We start from the raw sequence: 13,813 nt of genomic DNA on the forward strand, positions 1-13,813 counted from the left end.
CAAAATTGATTAGAAAATGGGAACATTCTACATTGCAAGATCTTTTAAAAGCCAAATGTAAATACAACGAGATTTCTTCTAAATTGGTTAGGAAAGATATTCTTTCTCAGCAGGTTTTGTATTATGGAAGTTCAAATAAGGCGGGAAGATTATTGGCAAATTATCTTAAAGCAAAAAGAGAAAGACAAAAATAAATGCAATTAAGAATGAAAAAGGAGATATTCAGTCTCAAATTGGACCTATATTAAAACAATTCTTAAAGTTTTATAAAGACCTTTATTCTTCTGAGCCTTATTTAGATAGAGAAAAAGATGGTTTAGAATTTTTAAAATTAGTTGAGGGTCCAAAAGTTCCTGATCATATAAAAAGAAGCTTAGAAGAGCCGATATCTCTAAAAGAACTACAGACAGCATTGAAGTCTCTTAGAGTGGGGACTGTTCCAGGTGGTGATGGTTTTATGGTAGAGTTCTATAAATCATTCCAAATTACCCTATTACCTCATTTATTAAATTTATATCAGAATCAACTAAATAAAGGTTGTATTTTAGGCACTATGACAGAGTCGTTAATGATTGTTTTGCCTAAGCCAAATAGAGATCCCGTGTTGGTTTCAAATTACAGACCTATTTCTTTAATTAATGTAGATGGTAAACTTTTAGCTAAAAGTTTGGCCATGCGTTTGGCTAAGGCTCTTCCTTATATAATTGGTATGCACCAAACGGGTTTTGTTGCTCACAGACACTCTTCCAATAATACCAGACTGGCCTTTCAAATGTTATACTTAACAAAAGATATGAGTGATACGGCCTTCTCTGTGTCTTTGGATAGGGTAGAATGGACCTTTATGTATCAGGCCATGGAGTGGTTTGGTATTGGTTTGAGATTTATACAAATGATTAAAACCTTGTATAGCTCTCCTGTTGCTAGATCATATATTAATAATAATTTCTCGGAAGGTTTTAAATTGCAAAGAGGGGTTAGACAGGGTTGTCCCTTGTCTCCTTTGCTTTTTGATATAGTACTTGAACCCTTGTTATTAGCTATTCAACAGGTAAAGGAGATTCAAAGCATTCCGCGTTCTGGAAAGGAATATAAAGTATCTGCGTATGCGGACGATATACTGCTTCATTTGAGGAATCCCGAAACAACCATCCCATGTTTACTGGATTTGACTGAGAAATTTGGAAAATTCTCAGGATATAAAATAAATTGGTCTAAATCAGAAGTCCTTCCTCTAAATATACATTGTGTAAGAGGTTTATTTGATTCATTCCCTTTTATATGGCAGGAGGAAGGAATAAAATATTTGGGAATTTGGATAAAAAATACACTAGATAAGACAATGAAAGTGAATGAAAGACTTTTATTGCAAAAAGTAACAGAGTTATGTGAGCAATGGAATCCTTTACATTTGTCTTGGTGGGGAAGAGTCCAAACTATTAAGATGATGATTTTGCCTGTTGTTTGTTACCAATTGGGGATGATACCAGTTTTTTTCCAGGGGTCTTTTTATAAAAAGTTGAATAGTATTCTTACTAAGTTTATTTGGATGGGTAAAATTGTAAGAATTGCCTTAGTGTCTTTACAAAAGCCAATTAAGGAGGGTGGGGTAAATTTTCCAAACTTCTATAGATACCATCAATCCTATATTATGCGCCAAGGTATGTATTGGGTCCTCCCAGAACTCATGGAAAAGCTACCAGATTGGTTATGGTTAGAATGGCAGCTCATGTTTCCCATTAGGCTTCGTCATCTTCTCAGTATTAAAATGCCTAGGATACGTAAAAGCAAAAGAATATTAATGGACACATGGAAAACTTTACGTTATATTAATAATTTAACACCTCTTCCAATTCAAAAATCTACGTATCAAAATATATGGCTAAACTCCAAGATCCAAATAGGCGGTTTTAAGATTGTCTGGAAGGATTGGATTAAAGCAGGTATACGAACATTAAATGATGTTATTTCTGCTGGATTTTTCACAGTTGCAATATAAATTTGGCCTTGATAAAAAACAAAGTTATAAGTGGTTGCAACTGAAGCAGGCTATTCAGGCAGGGTTCCCTGAATGGAAATCTCTTAATAATTAATTAAAGCTTTTTGGCAGTCAATCTGGGATCAAATAAATTGTATGCTAGAAAATCATGTAGCATTGTCATATAACACAATTCTATTTGGCATGTTTATGAGAGCTAAAAACCAGTTATCTGCTAATAATAATAAACTTTTAATGATTTTAACAGGAGTTGCCATTCAGCAAATAACGTATAACTGGAAAGATTGCACAAGATTAAATTATTGTTTTTGGTGGAACTCGGTGTGTCACATGTATAAAATGGAAAGAGCGCTTGCAGTTCAAAATGGATATTTTAATAAATTTAAGGATGTGTGGGGGCCATTAATAAGGTATTATAATGAATAATCAGCATTTTTCCCTACTTAATATATATTGTTTTGTGGGTGGGGGGTGGGTTATGTGGTTTTCAATATCAAATTATAAAACAAATGATCTAAATTATATACTATGTGATATATATTCTATTTGAAAATAATTTTTGGGAGGGTGGGTTGGGATATAATCTTTTTCTTGAGAATTTGTTGAGCTTCAAGTAATGTTGTATATTGAATGATGACGTTATTGTACACTTGTTAAAAAATTTAAAATGAATAAAGATTTATAAAAAAAAAAAAAAAAAAAAAAGATCCCAAACATAAAACCAATTTTTTTTAATAGCGCATCTTCATGGATAAACTATGGCTCTCTCAAATATACCTGGCTAATAATTTTTGATGGACTTTTCCTCCAGGAGTTTTTAAATCCCACTGTTAATCACCTGGCATACCATCCATAACAGAATCCACAACTTAATTATGTACTATGTGAAAAATAAACTTTCTATAATTGTTTGCAACCTGCTATCTTTAGCTTCATGGAGTGTCTATTTGTTATAGTGTTTCAAAGATAAACAACCATTCCACCCCATTCATTTTAAAAAGTACATAACTAACCCCCCCCTCTTTACAAAACCGCAGGACGGTTTTTAGTTCTGGCCGTGGTGGTAACAGCTCTGATGCTCATAGGAATTCTATGAAAGTTGGAGCTGTTACTACCATGGTTTGCGTTATAAACTGCATTGTGGTATTGTAAAAAGAGAAGGGGGGGGGGTAAATAAAATACAAGGGAATTAAAATTACATCTATATTTCAAACTGATCAAAGCCAAGGAAAAACCAAAATTATAACTCACACCCTTCTTTCAAAGGAGCACAGCTCTAAGGGGACCTTGACCAGTATTTCACGAAGTCCTTCGCAGGCTCCACCTCCTGCTTCAATCTTTTCACTTACATTTATCAAATATATAATTCTTTAGTCAAAGATATGCCACATATTAGCCTCAGGCTTCCCTTGTTTCAGGGTAGATAATTCGGCCAGCTGCATGGCACACTGATTAGGATCTATACACAGAGAATTCATTTATTCACACTTCCATCTCTGGTAAAATTGAGGCCTGTGTGAATAAATGAGCCCCTACATGCAACTGGATGAACTCTGTGAGGAAATACAAGTGTGAAAGCTATCAGTCGCACTGTAGGGCGTAATAAGGCACAGTTATTTCTTTCTTCTGCAAAGGACATGATCTGTTCTTAGGTAGCAAATCTAATATTAACTCTTAAATCAGTTGCCAGGAGTAGAATAAGGAGCACTGTTTCATAAAAGTCTCCTCCTTTTCAGTGATATTTGCATAAATCATTAAATGCTGTTTCGTATGCATATTCCCAGGTTTATACCTACTTCTATGTGCCAAAGGTATAATGCAAACAGGCAGCAATCATCTAAGACAACGTGCACAAGGCTCTGAAAGCTAGTGATTCCCAGGGGTTTTATGATTCTCATCATAAAACAGAGCATAAGATGCAGCTCTGTTGAGCAGAGAGAACCACACCAACACTGTAAATGGAATTTTTCTATCTAACAGGGTCAACAGTGACAACACCTGGGTACCAATGCCAACTCTGCCCCAGACTGTTCATAGCACTGTGAGAATACTCATCTCCCTTACTATGCTCAGGCTCATTCTTCCTATAAACAATGTAGATCACGTCTCCAGTCTGTAAGGGATATGTCTGCCTTTTCACCACTTTCAGTTTATTAATAACCGTTCCATTTGTACTGTGGAGAGAGTGAAGGACATAGAAAACATAATTAATTTAAGTGAATATAGTTGGTTTTTTTTGCATCATGATGGAAAGACATCTGCTGCTGGTAAAAACCTGGGGAAAACAGATAAAAAGCATTAGGAAATTCAGAGATATTGGGGAGGGAGAATCTGGGATCTGATTATTATGTTGGAGGAGTTGCAGTTAGCGTCAATAATCTGAATGAGCGACATCAAGAATTAAGTTCAACTGGTTTAAAAGGACATATAACTAGTACAATAGCCTAAGTCAGTGGTCTTTGCTAATTTTTAAGTGAAGGCTGTTTTGGGTCCAAAAGGACTCAAGGAGAGCCAACAAATATCTTCCTACTTGGGACCAAGATGCCAATGGCGCTTCTAGACATTCATTCCTACCAGGACACCTGGCCATGCTCACACAATGAACACTATGCAAATACAGGACCACAAACTAAGAGTCCTAATATACACAAGAAGCCCATGGTGCCAGACTCTGTATGCAGTACACCATCAGAGAAAGAGATAAACGCATTTCTTCCTGAACAGTGCAAAATATAGACAACAGATGTAAATTCTCAAAACTGACATATTTCAAGCACTAAATTGAAAATAAAATCATTTTTCCTACCTTTGTTGCCTGGTGATTTTATTTTTCTAATCATCTTTTCCCAGGCTCTGGCTGCACTGCCTTCTGTCTGTGCTCTTAACTGTTTCCAGGATCTTCTTATCCATTTGCTGTTTTTCTCTCCTTCACTTTCTGCCCTACATCCATCTTTGGCATTAACTTTTGACACTCAACTTTCTTCCATTTTTCTGCTTCCTTCTCAATCTGTCTACTTTTCCATGCCTTCCCCTCCTCTCCATCCATGTGCACCATCTCCTCTCTCTCTCTGTAACCTTCTCCTTTACTCACCCATCTTCTTCTCCTTTCCCTCCCTCCCACCGTTGGGATCCAGCACTTTTTTTTTCAATGCTGCAGTCCTGCACTCTTTAAGCTACGCAGTGGCACAGTAAAGGGGGAGACTGCACTGGTCACCATCTTTGCGGGACGCCAGGACCTCTCCTCCCCCTCCCCTTCCATCATACTTTTTGAAATGTTCGCCAGCGCAAACAGCATCTTCCACCTGCTTGTCATGCCGGCTTCATCTGCCTTCTGATACCACTTCCTGGTAGCGGTACCAGGATATGACGTCAGATGCAGGGGTGGGAGGGGGGGAGGGCATATAGTACGGCAGGGTGCATGGAAGAGAAGGAGGGTGTACAGCACAATGCTGGGCACTAGTACCCATGGCGCCAACCTCCCCAGCTACACTAATGGAGTTGTGGGCAGCATGAATGAAGTAAACAAGCTGCCTTAGGTGGCTCTGGAAGCATTCCCTATGCTACAACTTCCTACCGCAGGGACAGGAAGCTATAGCAGAGGCAAAGCTTCTGGAACCGCCGAAGACATCGTGTTTACTTCATTCATGCTGACCACGGCCCAAAGAGTGCAGAACTGTAGTGCTGGGAAAAAAAATCCTGGATCTCAACGGGGGATGACATTCTGCACAGACTCCACAGGTTGCCACAGAGGTCTCAGAGGACCACTATTGGCTCGTGGGCCTTGCAATGAAGACCACTGATCTAAGGGAAAGCAACACATTTATAGAGTAAGTGAACACAAAAGAAACAGGCAAGGTAATGAATAGATGTATTTTGTATCCAATGACTGAAGAACATAACAGATATCGTGAGGTATGGCAATTTAGTTGGTACTCTAAAGTTATGGTGTTTATTTTCTAAGCATATGGATGTCTCAAAAGGCCAAAATGGATGACCATGTGCTTGAAAGCCCTGATTCACAGACACACCTAAAGCATTGGATGTTCAGCTCCGGGAATGGGCTAGAGACACCCGGTAGGACATACTTTGAACCCTGGCGGACATTGCCAAGATTTGGGGGGGGGGGAGGGAGGGAATAACATGCTTACAAGAGAGTGTTAGCCTGTTAAAGGGGGTGGGAGGGTGGATGTATCTTGTATGCAGTGACTGGTGGCTACGCCCAATGAGATCATGAGTTGCGAATCAAGGAGCTAGCATGTACGGTTGGTTTTCCTAAAAACTGGCGTTGTTGGATACAAGGTATCTGGTGCTGTCACCTGATATTTTCTCTAGGCAAGACTGATTTGAGGCTCCTCCTCTGATATATCTTAGTTCTTTATCTTGTCTCATACCACTGATGGGGGATTGGGGACCATTCACGGACGGGGGAGAGCTTGAGTTATTATGATAGTTGGATTTAGCATTCAGATTTCCATTATGTTTTGACTCGCATAATGATTTTCTCTGTTGATATGTTTTTGTATTGCTATCATATGTTGTACGAGTATCGATGCACACTATCAATAAAAATATCTTTTTAAAAAATTAGAAAAAAAAAAAGTTCACCTAAAAGTAGGCACCAATATTGGCACCTAATTTAACTGAGCAATAGGCTTAATCAGTGCTGACATTGGTTCTCAAACACCTCACAATTGACTTTAATTGGACAATTGAAAATTAGGTGCCTAACTCGTAAACCTCAATTCTATAAAATGTAGGCACTTAGCTCAAAGGTCCTGATTCTGTATAGGACGCCCGGGAGGGGTGTCCTATACAGAATCGGGCCTACACTAACCCCGATTCTGTAACCGGCGTCCATGTTACAGACGCCGGTTAGAGAAACAGGTTAGAGTAGACGCGGTCGCTACACTTATCGCGGCAAGGGATCTCCCTGCCGTGATAAGTATAGCGGCTGCCTGTCCGATCGCCGACAGGAGGGTACCGAACCCCTCCTGCTGGAAGGCTGCCCCCCCGACACTCCTGATCGCCGACAGGAGGGTGCCCAACCCCTCCTGTCGGACCACCCCCCCAAAAAAAAAACCTCCCGATTGACGGCAGGAGGGTGCCCAACCCCTCCTACCAGAAAGCCGCACCCCCTCCGGACTCCCCACGCTAACAACCCCCCCCGCGCTACCACCCCCTAACCTCCCCCCCAACTAACCTCTAAAGTATTGGCCAGAGGGACGGGTTTTGCTGCCGTCCAGCCGGCAGGCCCGCCTCGTCGAAATGAGGCGGGCCCGCCTCTTCCCTGCCCATCCCCTCTAAGTCTAAGGCCTGATTGGCCCAGGCTCTAGAAGCCTTGACCAATCAGGTCGTAAGCATAGCGGGTCCACCCATCCCCACTAACCCTAAGGCCCGATTGGCCCAGGCACCTACTGCCGGGAAGGGGTGGACCCGCCTCATTTCGATGAGGCGGGCCTGCCGGCTGGACGGCAGCAAGACCCAGCCAGCCGGCCAACACTTTAAAGGTTAATTGGGGGGAGGAGGTTAGCTGGGGGAAGGTTAGGGGGTGGTAGCGCGGGGGGGTCGTTAGTGTGGGGGATCCGGAGGGGGTGCGACTTTCCGGCAGGAGGGGTTGGGCACCCTCGTGCCGGCGATCAAGGGTTTCGGGGGGGGGCGGCGGCGGCGTTCCAGCAGGAGGGGTTGAACACCCTCCTGCTGACGATCAGACAGGCGGCCGCTATACTTATTGCAGCAGGGAGATCCCTTGCCACGATAAGTATAGCGGCCGCGTCTACTTACAATGTAGGCCAGCATTTTGCTGGCCTACATTGTAAGCGTCTCTTCCTCTACTAGGGAGACGCTTAGGGCCGCCTAGGTTCGCCTAAGGCCCTTAGGCGTCTTGTGGGCCTCCCTAGGCTCCCGGAGGTGCCTTCAATATAGGCGGCCTGCCTGGGGAGCATTTTTTAAAAAAACGTTCATCCTGATTGGCTGATTAGACAGCTGTAGGATGCCTATAGCTGCCTAAAATCGGGATGCACTTTGCAGAATCAGGGCCAAAGAGCCTACATAAAAAGTGGGTGTGGTTAGGGTGTGGATCACAGGTGTGTTTTCGAGTTAGGCACCTCTTTGTGAAATCAAGCACTTTAGGCACAGAAACCCCAACAAACCGGGGACTCCTAATTGTTAGGATGCTGAGCACCACCAAGAACACTTAGCTGACACTAAACATGATTCTATAATGGGCACATTTTATAGAATCTGTGCCAAGATCGGCGACTAACTTTAGGTGAACTTTATAAAATCAGGGCCAAAATGTCCAAATACCAATTATGCAAAGACAGATGGCCAGCACTATAGTATGTCCAAAGCAAGGGGGCGTGTTATGGGCGTATTTTGGAAAGGATTAGAGAGGGTTTAAAATTTGGACGCTAAAGAGCGATTACTGAAGGGGAAGAAACATTCCACGTCTAAAAAGGAATTGGGACTTGTATACTGCCTTCTTGTAGTTGTACCACCACATTCAAAATGGTTTACCTACAGGTACTTCAAGTATTTTCCCTATCTATCCCAATGGGCTCATAGTCTACCTAATTTACCTGGGGCAGTGGAGGATTAAGTGACTTGCCAGAATCAAAAGGAGTAGCACGGGGTTTGAACCCACAAACTAAGCGTGCTGAGGCTATAGCTCTAACCACTGCGCCACACTCTCCTCCTTAGTATGTCCTTATTTAGATCTGTTTCAAGTACGCCCAAGGAACAAAAGGTTCCCTGACTCAGCAGCTATCTATTGAAAGTATTAAGGCATGACATCTCAATCTTCCAGTGGTTGCTGTCCCCATCCTTCTCCCCTGAAAGTGAAACTAAAAGGGGATACCAGGCTATGACAGCTTCAGGTATTATGGGCATTCTTAAAATAGAGAGCAAGTCAGAGGAATAGCCTAGTTGCTGGTACTGTGGACTGTAAACCAAGGGATCCTGGTTCAAATCCCACTTCAACTTGGGGTTCTTTTTTAAAAAAAATTTGTTTTATAATTGCAAGCCCTCCAGAAATAAAGATATCTATTGTATCATAAGAATATCATTGTACCATAAGAATATCAGAATTGCAAACTGGGTCAGACCAAGTGTTCATCTAGATTCTAGCCTAATAGCCTGCTTCCCGCAATGGACAAGCTAGGTCACAAGTACCAGCAAGATTTAGTGTCATGGAGTGCGCAGAAATGCTGTCGTCTGTTCTTCCTACCTGGTGTCTTCTAATAAAACTTGACCAGAATCTTCATCTACTATGATCTTACAGTGATCACCAGACACCAGCTTGTTGCTAGGCAAAGAGAGGTCACAGCCTGAGGAGAGAAAAAAAAATTCCTAAATACCGACAGGGCATGTATACTAACCTCTGGATATGGCACCAGATTTGTGCACGCCTGAAATGAGCTCGTTAAGCAATTTGCATATGCAATGACATCAATAATTTGATGCTAACAACTAATTACTGATGTTAATTGGCACTCAATATTTGTACAAGCATCTGGCTGTGTGCTAGTCTATAAAGGCAGTATGCCTAGCTACCATAGCACATAAACTGAAGGAAGGAATGGCCATGGGAGAAGCTTGAGTGTGTAGAGGACGTGCCAAAAATTTGTATGCTGGTAACTTAAGCTGTGAATCTGACTTTCCAGAAGCACCATCATTTTATCACTTTACAAACATTTCATCATCACACCTTCCCATTGTTGAAGCCTGATCTCCTACCTGAAAAAGTTAAATCCATTTTTGCAAAAAAAAAAAAACAAACCTCTATTAAATTCCCTACAATTAACTGACCTGAGAGTAAATCAAACCAAAATAAACCTAACCTAGAGAAATGTTATAAATCAGTTTTGCACTTCAGACAAAGCACAAGTGATTCAGAAAAAGACAGGCACCATGAGGTCAAGAACACTAGATGGACCTGTAGGGTCATGAAATGGTTAACTGTTGTTTAAAATATTGCTCTGGCCTATATAACTGAAAACAGTGTACAATCTATTGACCTCATCTGCCTGAAATGTATGTCCCTACCTTGCCACACTGTAAGCTAAATAGATAATAGTTTGAGCCATGATGTACCCTGCCCTTCTGTACATTTAACTGTAAGAGTTAGATAAGTGTCCTGCTAGTGACCTGCTAGTGTGAGCTTAGAACCAATGAGTGTTAAGAAAAGTAACATGTGAAAAGCTTTTTCTAGAATTCAGTTGTATAGCCAGAAAAATGAATAAATATCTCTGTAACTTCCTGGTTTCGGCACTTCTGAGCCAGCTTGGAGCTCAGGGGTCCAGCATGCATTCTGTAATAAACCTCTTGTACTTTCTTCACGCCTCTGACTTTGTGTGTCCAAGTGACCTTTCAAACCAATTACTTTTTTTCTGCAGTCACTTACAATTTACCTGTTGTACAAATAAAATTTGTGTACTATATTAACGGAAAATAAAATAGTGTGCACAGTGCATGCAGAAAAATGCAGAAATCTGGCAATTGCATAGGGCATCATATACCATCTCATCAAAACTTGATTAGTTTCTTACAGTTTTGCTGATATAGCTAGATTTACTAAAGTGTAGTACTGTTGCATGCGTTTATGCAGGATTGCTTTTTAGTAAATCTAGTCATTATTTTTATGTGATTGGAAAGGAATAAAGATGTGGCCTTGTCTTTATATTAATTAAAAAATGATTCAACAAAAAAACAGCTAGACACTTCTAGCAAACATTATTGTTGAAGGAAAAGACCTCAAATGCTCCAGACATAGGATACTAGAAATGAATCTTGCCTTATGTCAATCAATTACCAACTACTCCTTAACAAATTAGAAAATGCTCAAATTATTCCTTAAGTACTTCTTAATATCTTAACAACATGTTCTTCTTATTATCATAACAACTCTTATGAAATCTGCCTTGAACCGCAAGGTAAAGGCGGAATAGAAATCACTAATGTAATGTAATCAATTAGGCGCTATCATTATCTCTATAACCCATGTTTTTGCCTCTGAAGAAGTGGTTTGAAAGGTGTGTGCATAAGAAAATTAGGAGATATTACTTGTCAAAAAATAAAAATAAAAACCTGGGAGGCATATACCTCTATGAGTGAGAAGCACCTGGAATTGTTCAATGCCTTTCTTCCTACTCTTATTTTACTTTACAAAACACTAGTACACCGCAATTGGGGAATTAGATGTCAGATGATGAGAGAGGCATTGCTATCATCTTGAGTCTTGCATTTAGCACTTGATATTTCAATTTACTTTCACTGACTTTTTTAAATCTTTTTTTTAATTATGGCTAGGTACCTTGAAAGTTGAAGAGGCCTATTTCTCAAAGAAGACCTCTAGTCACCCATCAGCCCCCTTACCTTTCCTTCTCCCGATGGTGCATTCCTTTTTCTTGAGGACCAGCTCAAGCTCAGGTTCTGCACCCCCCAGCCGACTCAGCTTCCCCCAGGGCCTCATCTCTTCCGAGCCGTCCATGGCCAGCAACACCCTACTCACGAGGAGCGCACCCGGGACAGGAAAGGGAGAAAGACCTTAAGTTAGTTATTGCAACATGCCTTTTGTAATCAGCAGCACAACAGAGACCGACAGCAATCGCCCCGGTCTTAGCTCTAGCCCTTCGTTAAACGCCCTGCCTCAACGTTTCTCCTGGGGTGGGGGTGGGAAGTCGGTTTCTCTTCCTCCCTGCTGAACTGAGTCGTGAGTGGCAAGGCTCTTTCTCCGCTCAGCTCAGCGGGCTTTTCTTAGTGGGGGACCGACAGGCCCATTACTGTTACCGTACCTCTCAGCTCCAGCAGCGCCCTGTCACCGGAACCAGCCACACAGCAGCTGATCGAGAGGCGGCGCTTTGCTGACGTAAAGCAGGATGCAAAAGCACGTACATGGGGAGGGGAGGGGGAAAAAAAAAAAACACCCTCTATGCGTTCCAAGCCTCACTCCGACGAGACACCACGCCCCTTACGGCATTTTTGGTAGTTGTTGGGTGGTCCCTGAGCATGGAGAATATGTTAGCAGTGGGGTGGGAGGGGCAGGAGTGGTTCATTTTGTTTCTTAGTCATGGAAAAAAATCTTGACCAATATATGAAGGGGGAGGTAACTGCTAAACCTTTCTGGACGAATTCAGGGCTTTCTGTCAGCTCCAGGGTTACGCCTTTCTGGGGTTAACAATTAGGCAGCCATCGTCATGTCAACCAAGGGTTTTATTGCAAATACAGTACAGTCTCAATAAACAATTACAGTGCAAGATACCTCAATCGACAGTAACACGAAGTAGCAATGAGTCAGTTTCGCCAGTTTTCTATGACATCTCGGAGATCAGTGTTAGCCAGATCCATAATATTGTTGAACAAGGGTGGACTTCAATTGTTTACAAAAGGCATAGTCAGATAGGCCATCATGAAAGCCTTCTAGCAATGAATTTCAGAGCACCGGCCCAATATAGGGGGTGGGGGGGGGGGTGGAGCTCTTTTTCTAGCAGACTCCAGTTTGATTTCTTATGGACCGAGTACCCCAAAAAGGTCTCTATGTGAAGAGCGCAGGGATATTCTTGGTTAGTATTTGGAGATCTTGCTTAAAAATTCAGGGGATGAAAGGTGCCATGCTTTAAAAAAAACAGACAAAGCAAGCATCTTTAAATTTGATGCGTTTAGCCATAGTGGTGTGATATGATCATTTTTATGCATGCCTGTTATAAGCCTAGCAGCTGTGTTTTGAATCAGCTGAAGACAATGCAAATTGGCCTGACTTGAACCTACAAACAAGCTTTGCAATAGTCTAAACCAGTGTTCTTCAACCACCGGTCCGTAGACCAGTGCCAGTCCACAGAAATTTCCTGCCGGTCCACAGAGCCAGCATATGCATCAGGCCCAAAACAGTGTTCTTCAACTGCCGGTCCATGGTGCGATCGATGCGGCATTATCGTCAAGCCAGCTCCCTCTTCCTCACTGATTCAGTGCACAAAGCCATGGGCAGTGGCTCCTACGTGCGTCCTGCGCCTGAACCGGAAGCCTTCTCTCTGATGTTGCAACGTCAGAGGGAAGGCTTCCAGATGAGACACGGGACGCGCAAGGAGCCGCTGCCCGCAGCTTTGTGCACTGCATCAGTAAGAAAGAGGGAGTCAGCCTGAAGATAATACCGGGGTGGCATAAAATGGCCAGGTGGGAGCAGGCCAGAAAGTAAGTCAGGCCAGAAGGTAAGGGGGAATGATTTTATTTTTTAATTTAGTGATTTAATTATGTCAATTTTGAGAATTTACATCTGCTGTCAGTGTGCTTTGTGTAGTTTAATTTCATGGTTAACCATTATGTGTTTGTTAATAAGATTGAAAAAAAGTTGGAGATAGGAGTGACCTCTGAGGTACTCCTGGTTTAACTGTGCCCTTAGTTGACAGTTCACTATTCCAGTAGACTGAGCATGAATGATTGGAAAAATAAGAGGCGAACCATTGGAGCACTGTAGAATTCAAGCTCATTCTTTAAGTCTCTGCATCAATTTCAAATGTGAGACAGTGTCCAAGGCTACCATCAGATTGAGTTGCACCCACAGGGCATGAAAGCCTGATTCTGCTTTATGCAATATTTCATCTGTTATTTCTAGTAGTAAGAACTCTGATTACTCCTGTAAACTGATTGTTGAGAATGAATAATTTGATTTTCTTTTAAGAAATCAGGGACTTGTCTCAGAACAGCCTTTTCCACCTTCTTCACTAGTAAAGGCAAGTTGGGGATTAGCCCAAAGCCTGTATAGTCATCATTGGTAGACTTAGGTTTTTGTTTTTTTTGCTAATAAGAGTTACAATGGCTTCC

The 13,813-nt window shown here is 41.8% G+C and overlaps 1 protein-coding gene across 2 annotated transcripts in view; it reads right to left on the reverse strand.

Moving 5' to 3' along the window:
* Positions 1 to 12,401, reverse strand: part of CHFR (checkpoint with forkhead and ring finger domains) — a 55,025-nt gene extending 42,624 nt beyond the window's left edge. Inside the window, exons 1-4 of one of the 2 annotated variants that reach the window (XM_033954925.1) lie at positions 12,258 to 12,401; positions 11,372 to 11,499; positions 9,225 to 9,324; positions 4,064 to 4,173 (exon numbers count right to left, since the gene is read on the reverse strand). In XM_033954925.1, the coding sequence (XP_033810816.1) occupies positions 4,064 to 4,173; positions 9,225 to 9,324; positions 11,372 to 11,486 (325 nt within the window). In that variant the 5' untranslated portion in view covers positions 11,487 to 11,499; positions 12,258 to 12,401. Of the gene's footprint in view, positions 1 to 4,063; positions 4,174 to 9,224; positions 9,325 to 11,371; positions 11,500 to 11,790; positions 11,917 to 12,257 lie in introns of those variants that run through there. The other variant, XM_033954924.1, reaches the window with a different exon arrangement.
* Positions 12,402 to 13,813: the final 1,412 nt, after the last annotated feature.

This window comes from Geotrypetes seraphini, chromosome 8 (genome assembly GCF_902459505.1).
Source record: "Geotrypetes seraphini chromosome 8, aGeoSer1.1, whole genome shotgun sequence".
Taxonomy (NCBI): domain Eukaryota; kingdom Metazoa; phylum Chordata; class Amphibia; order Gymnophiona; family Dermophiidae; genus Geotrypetes; species Geotrypetes seraphini.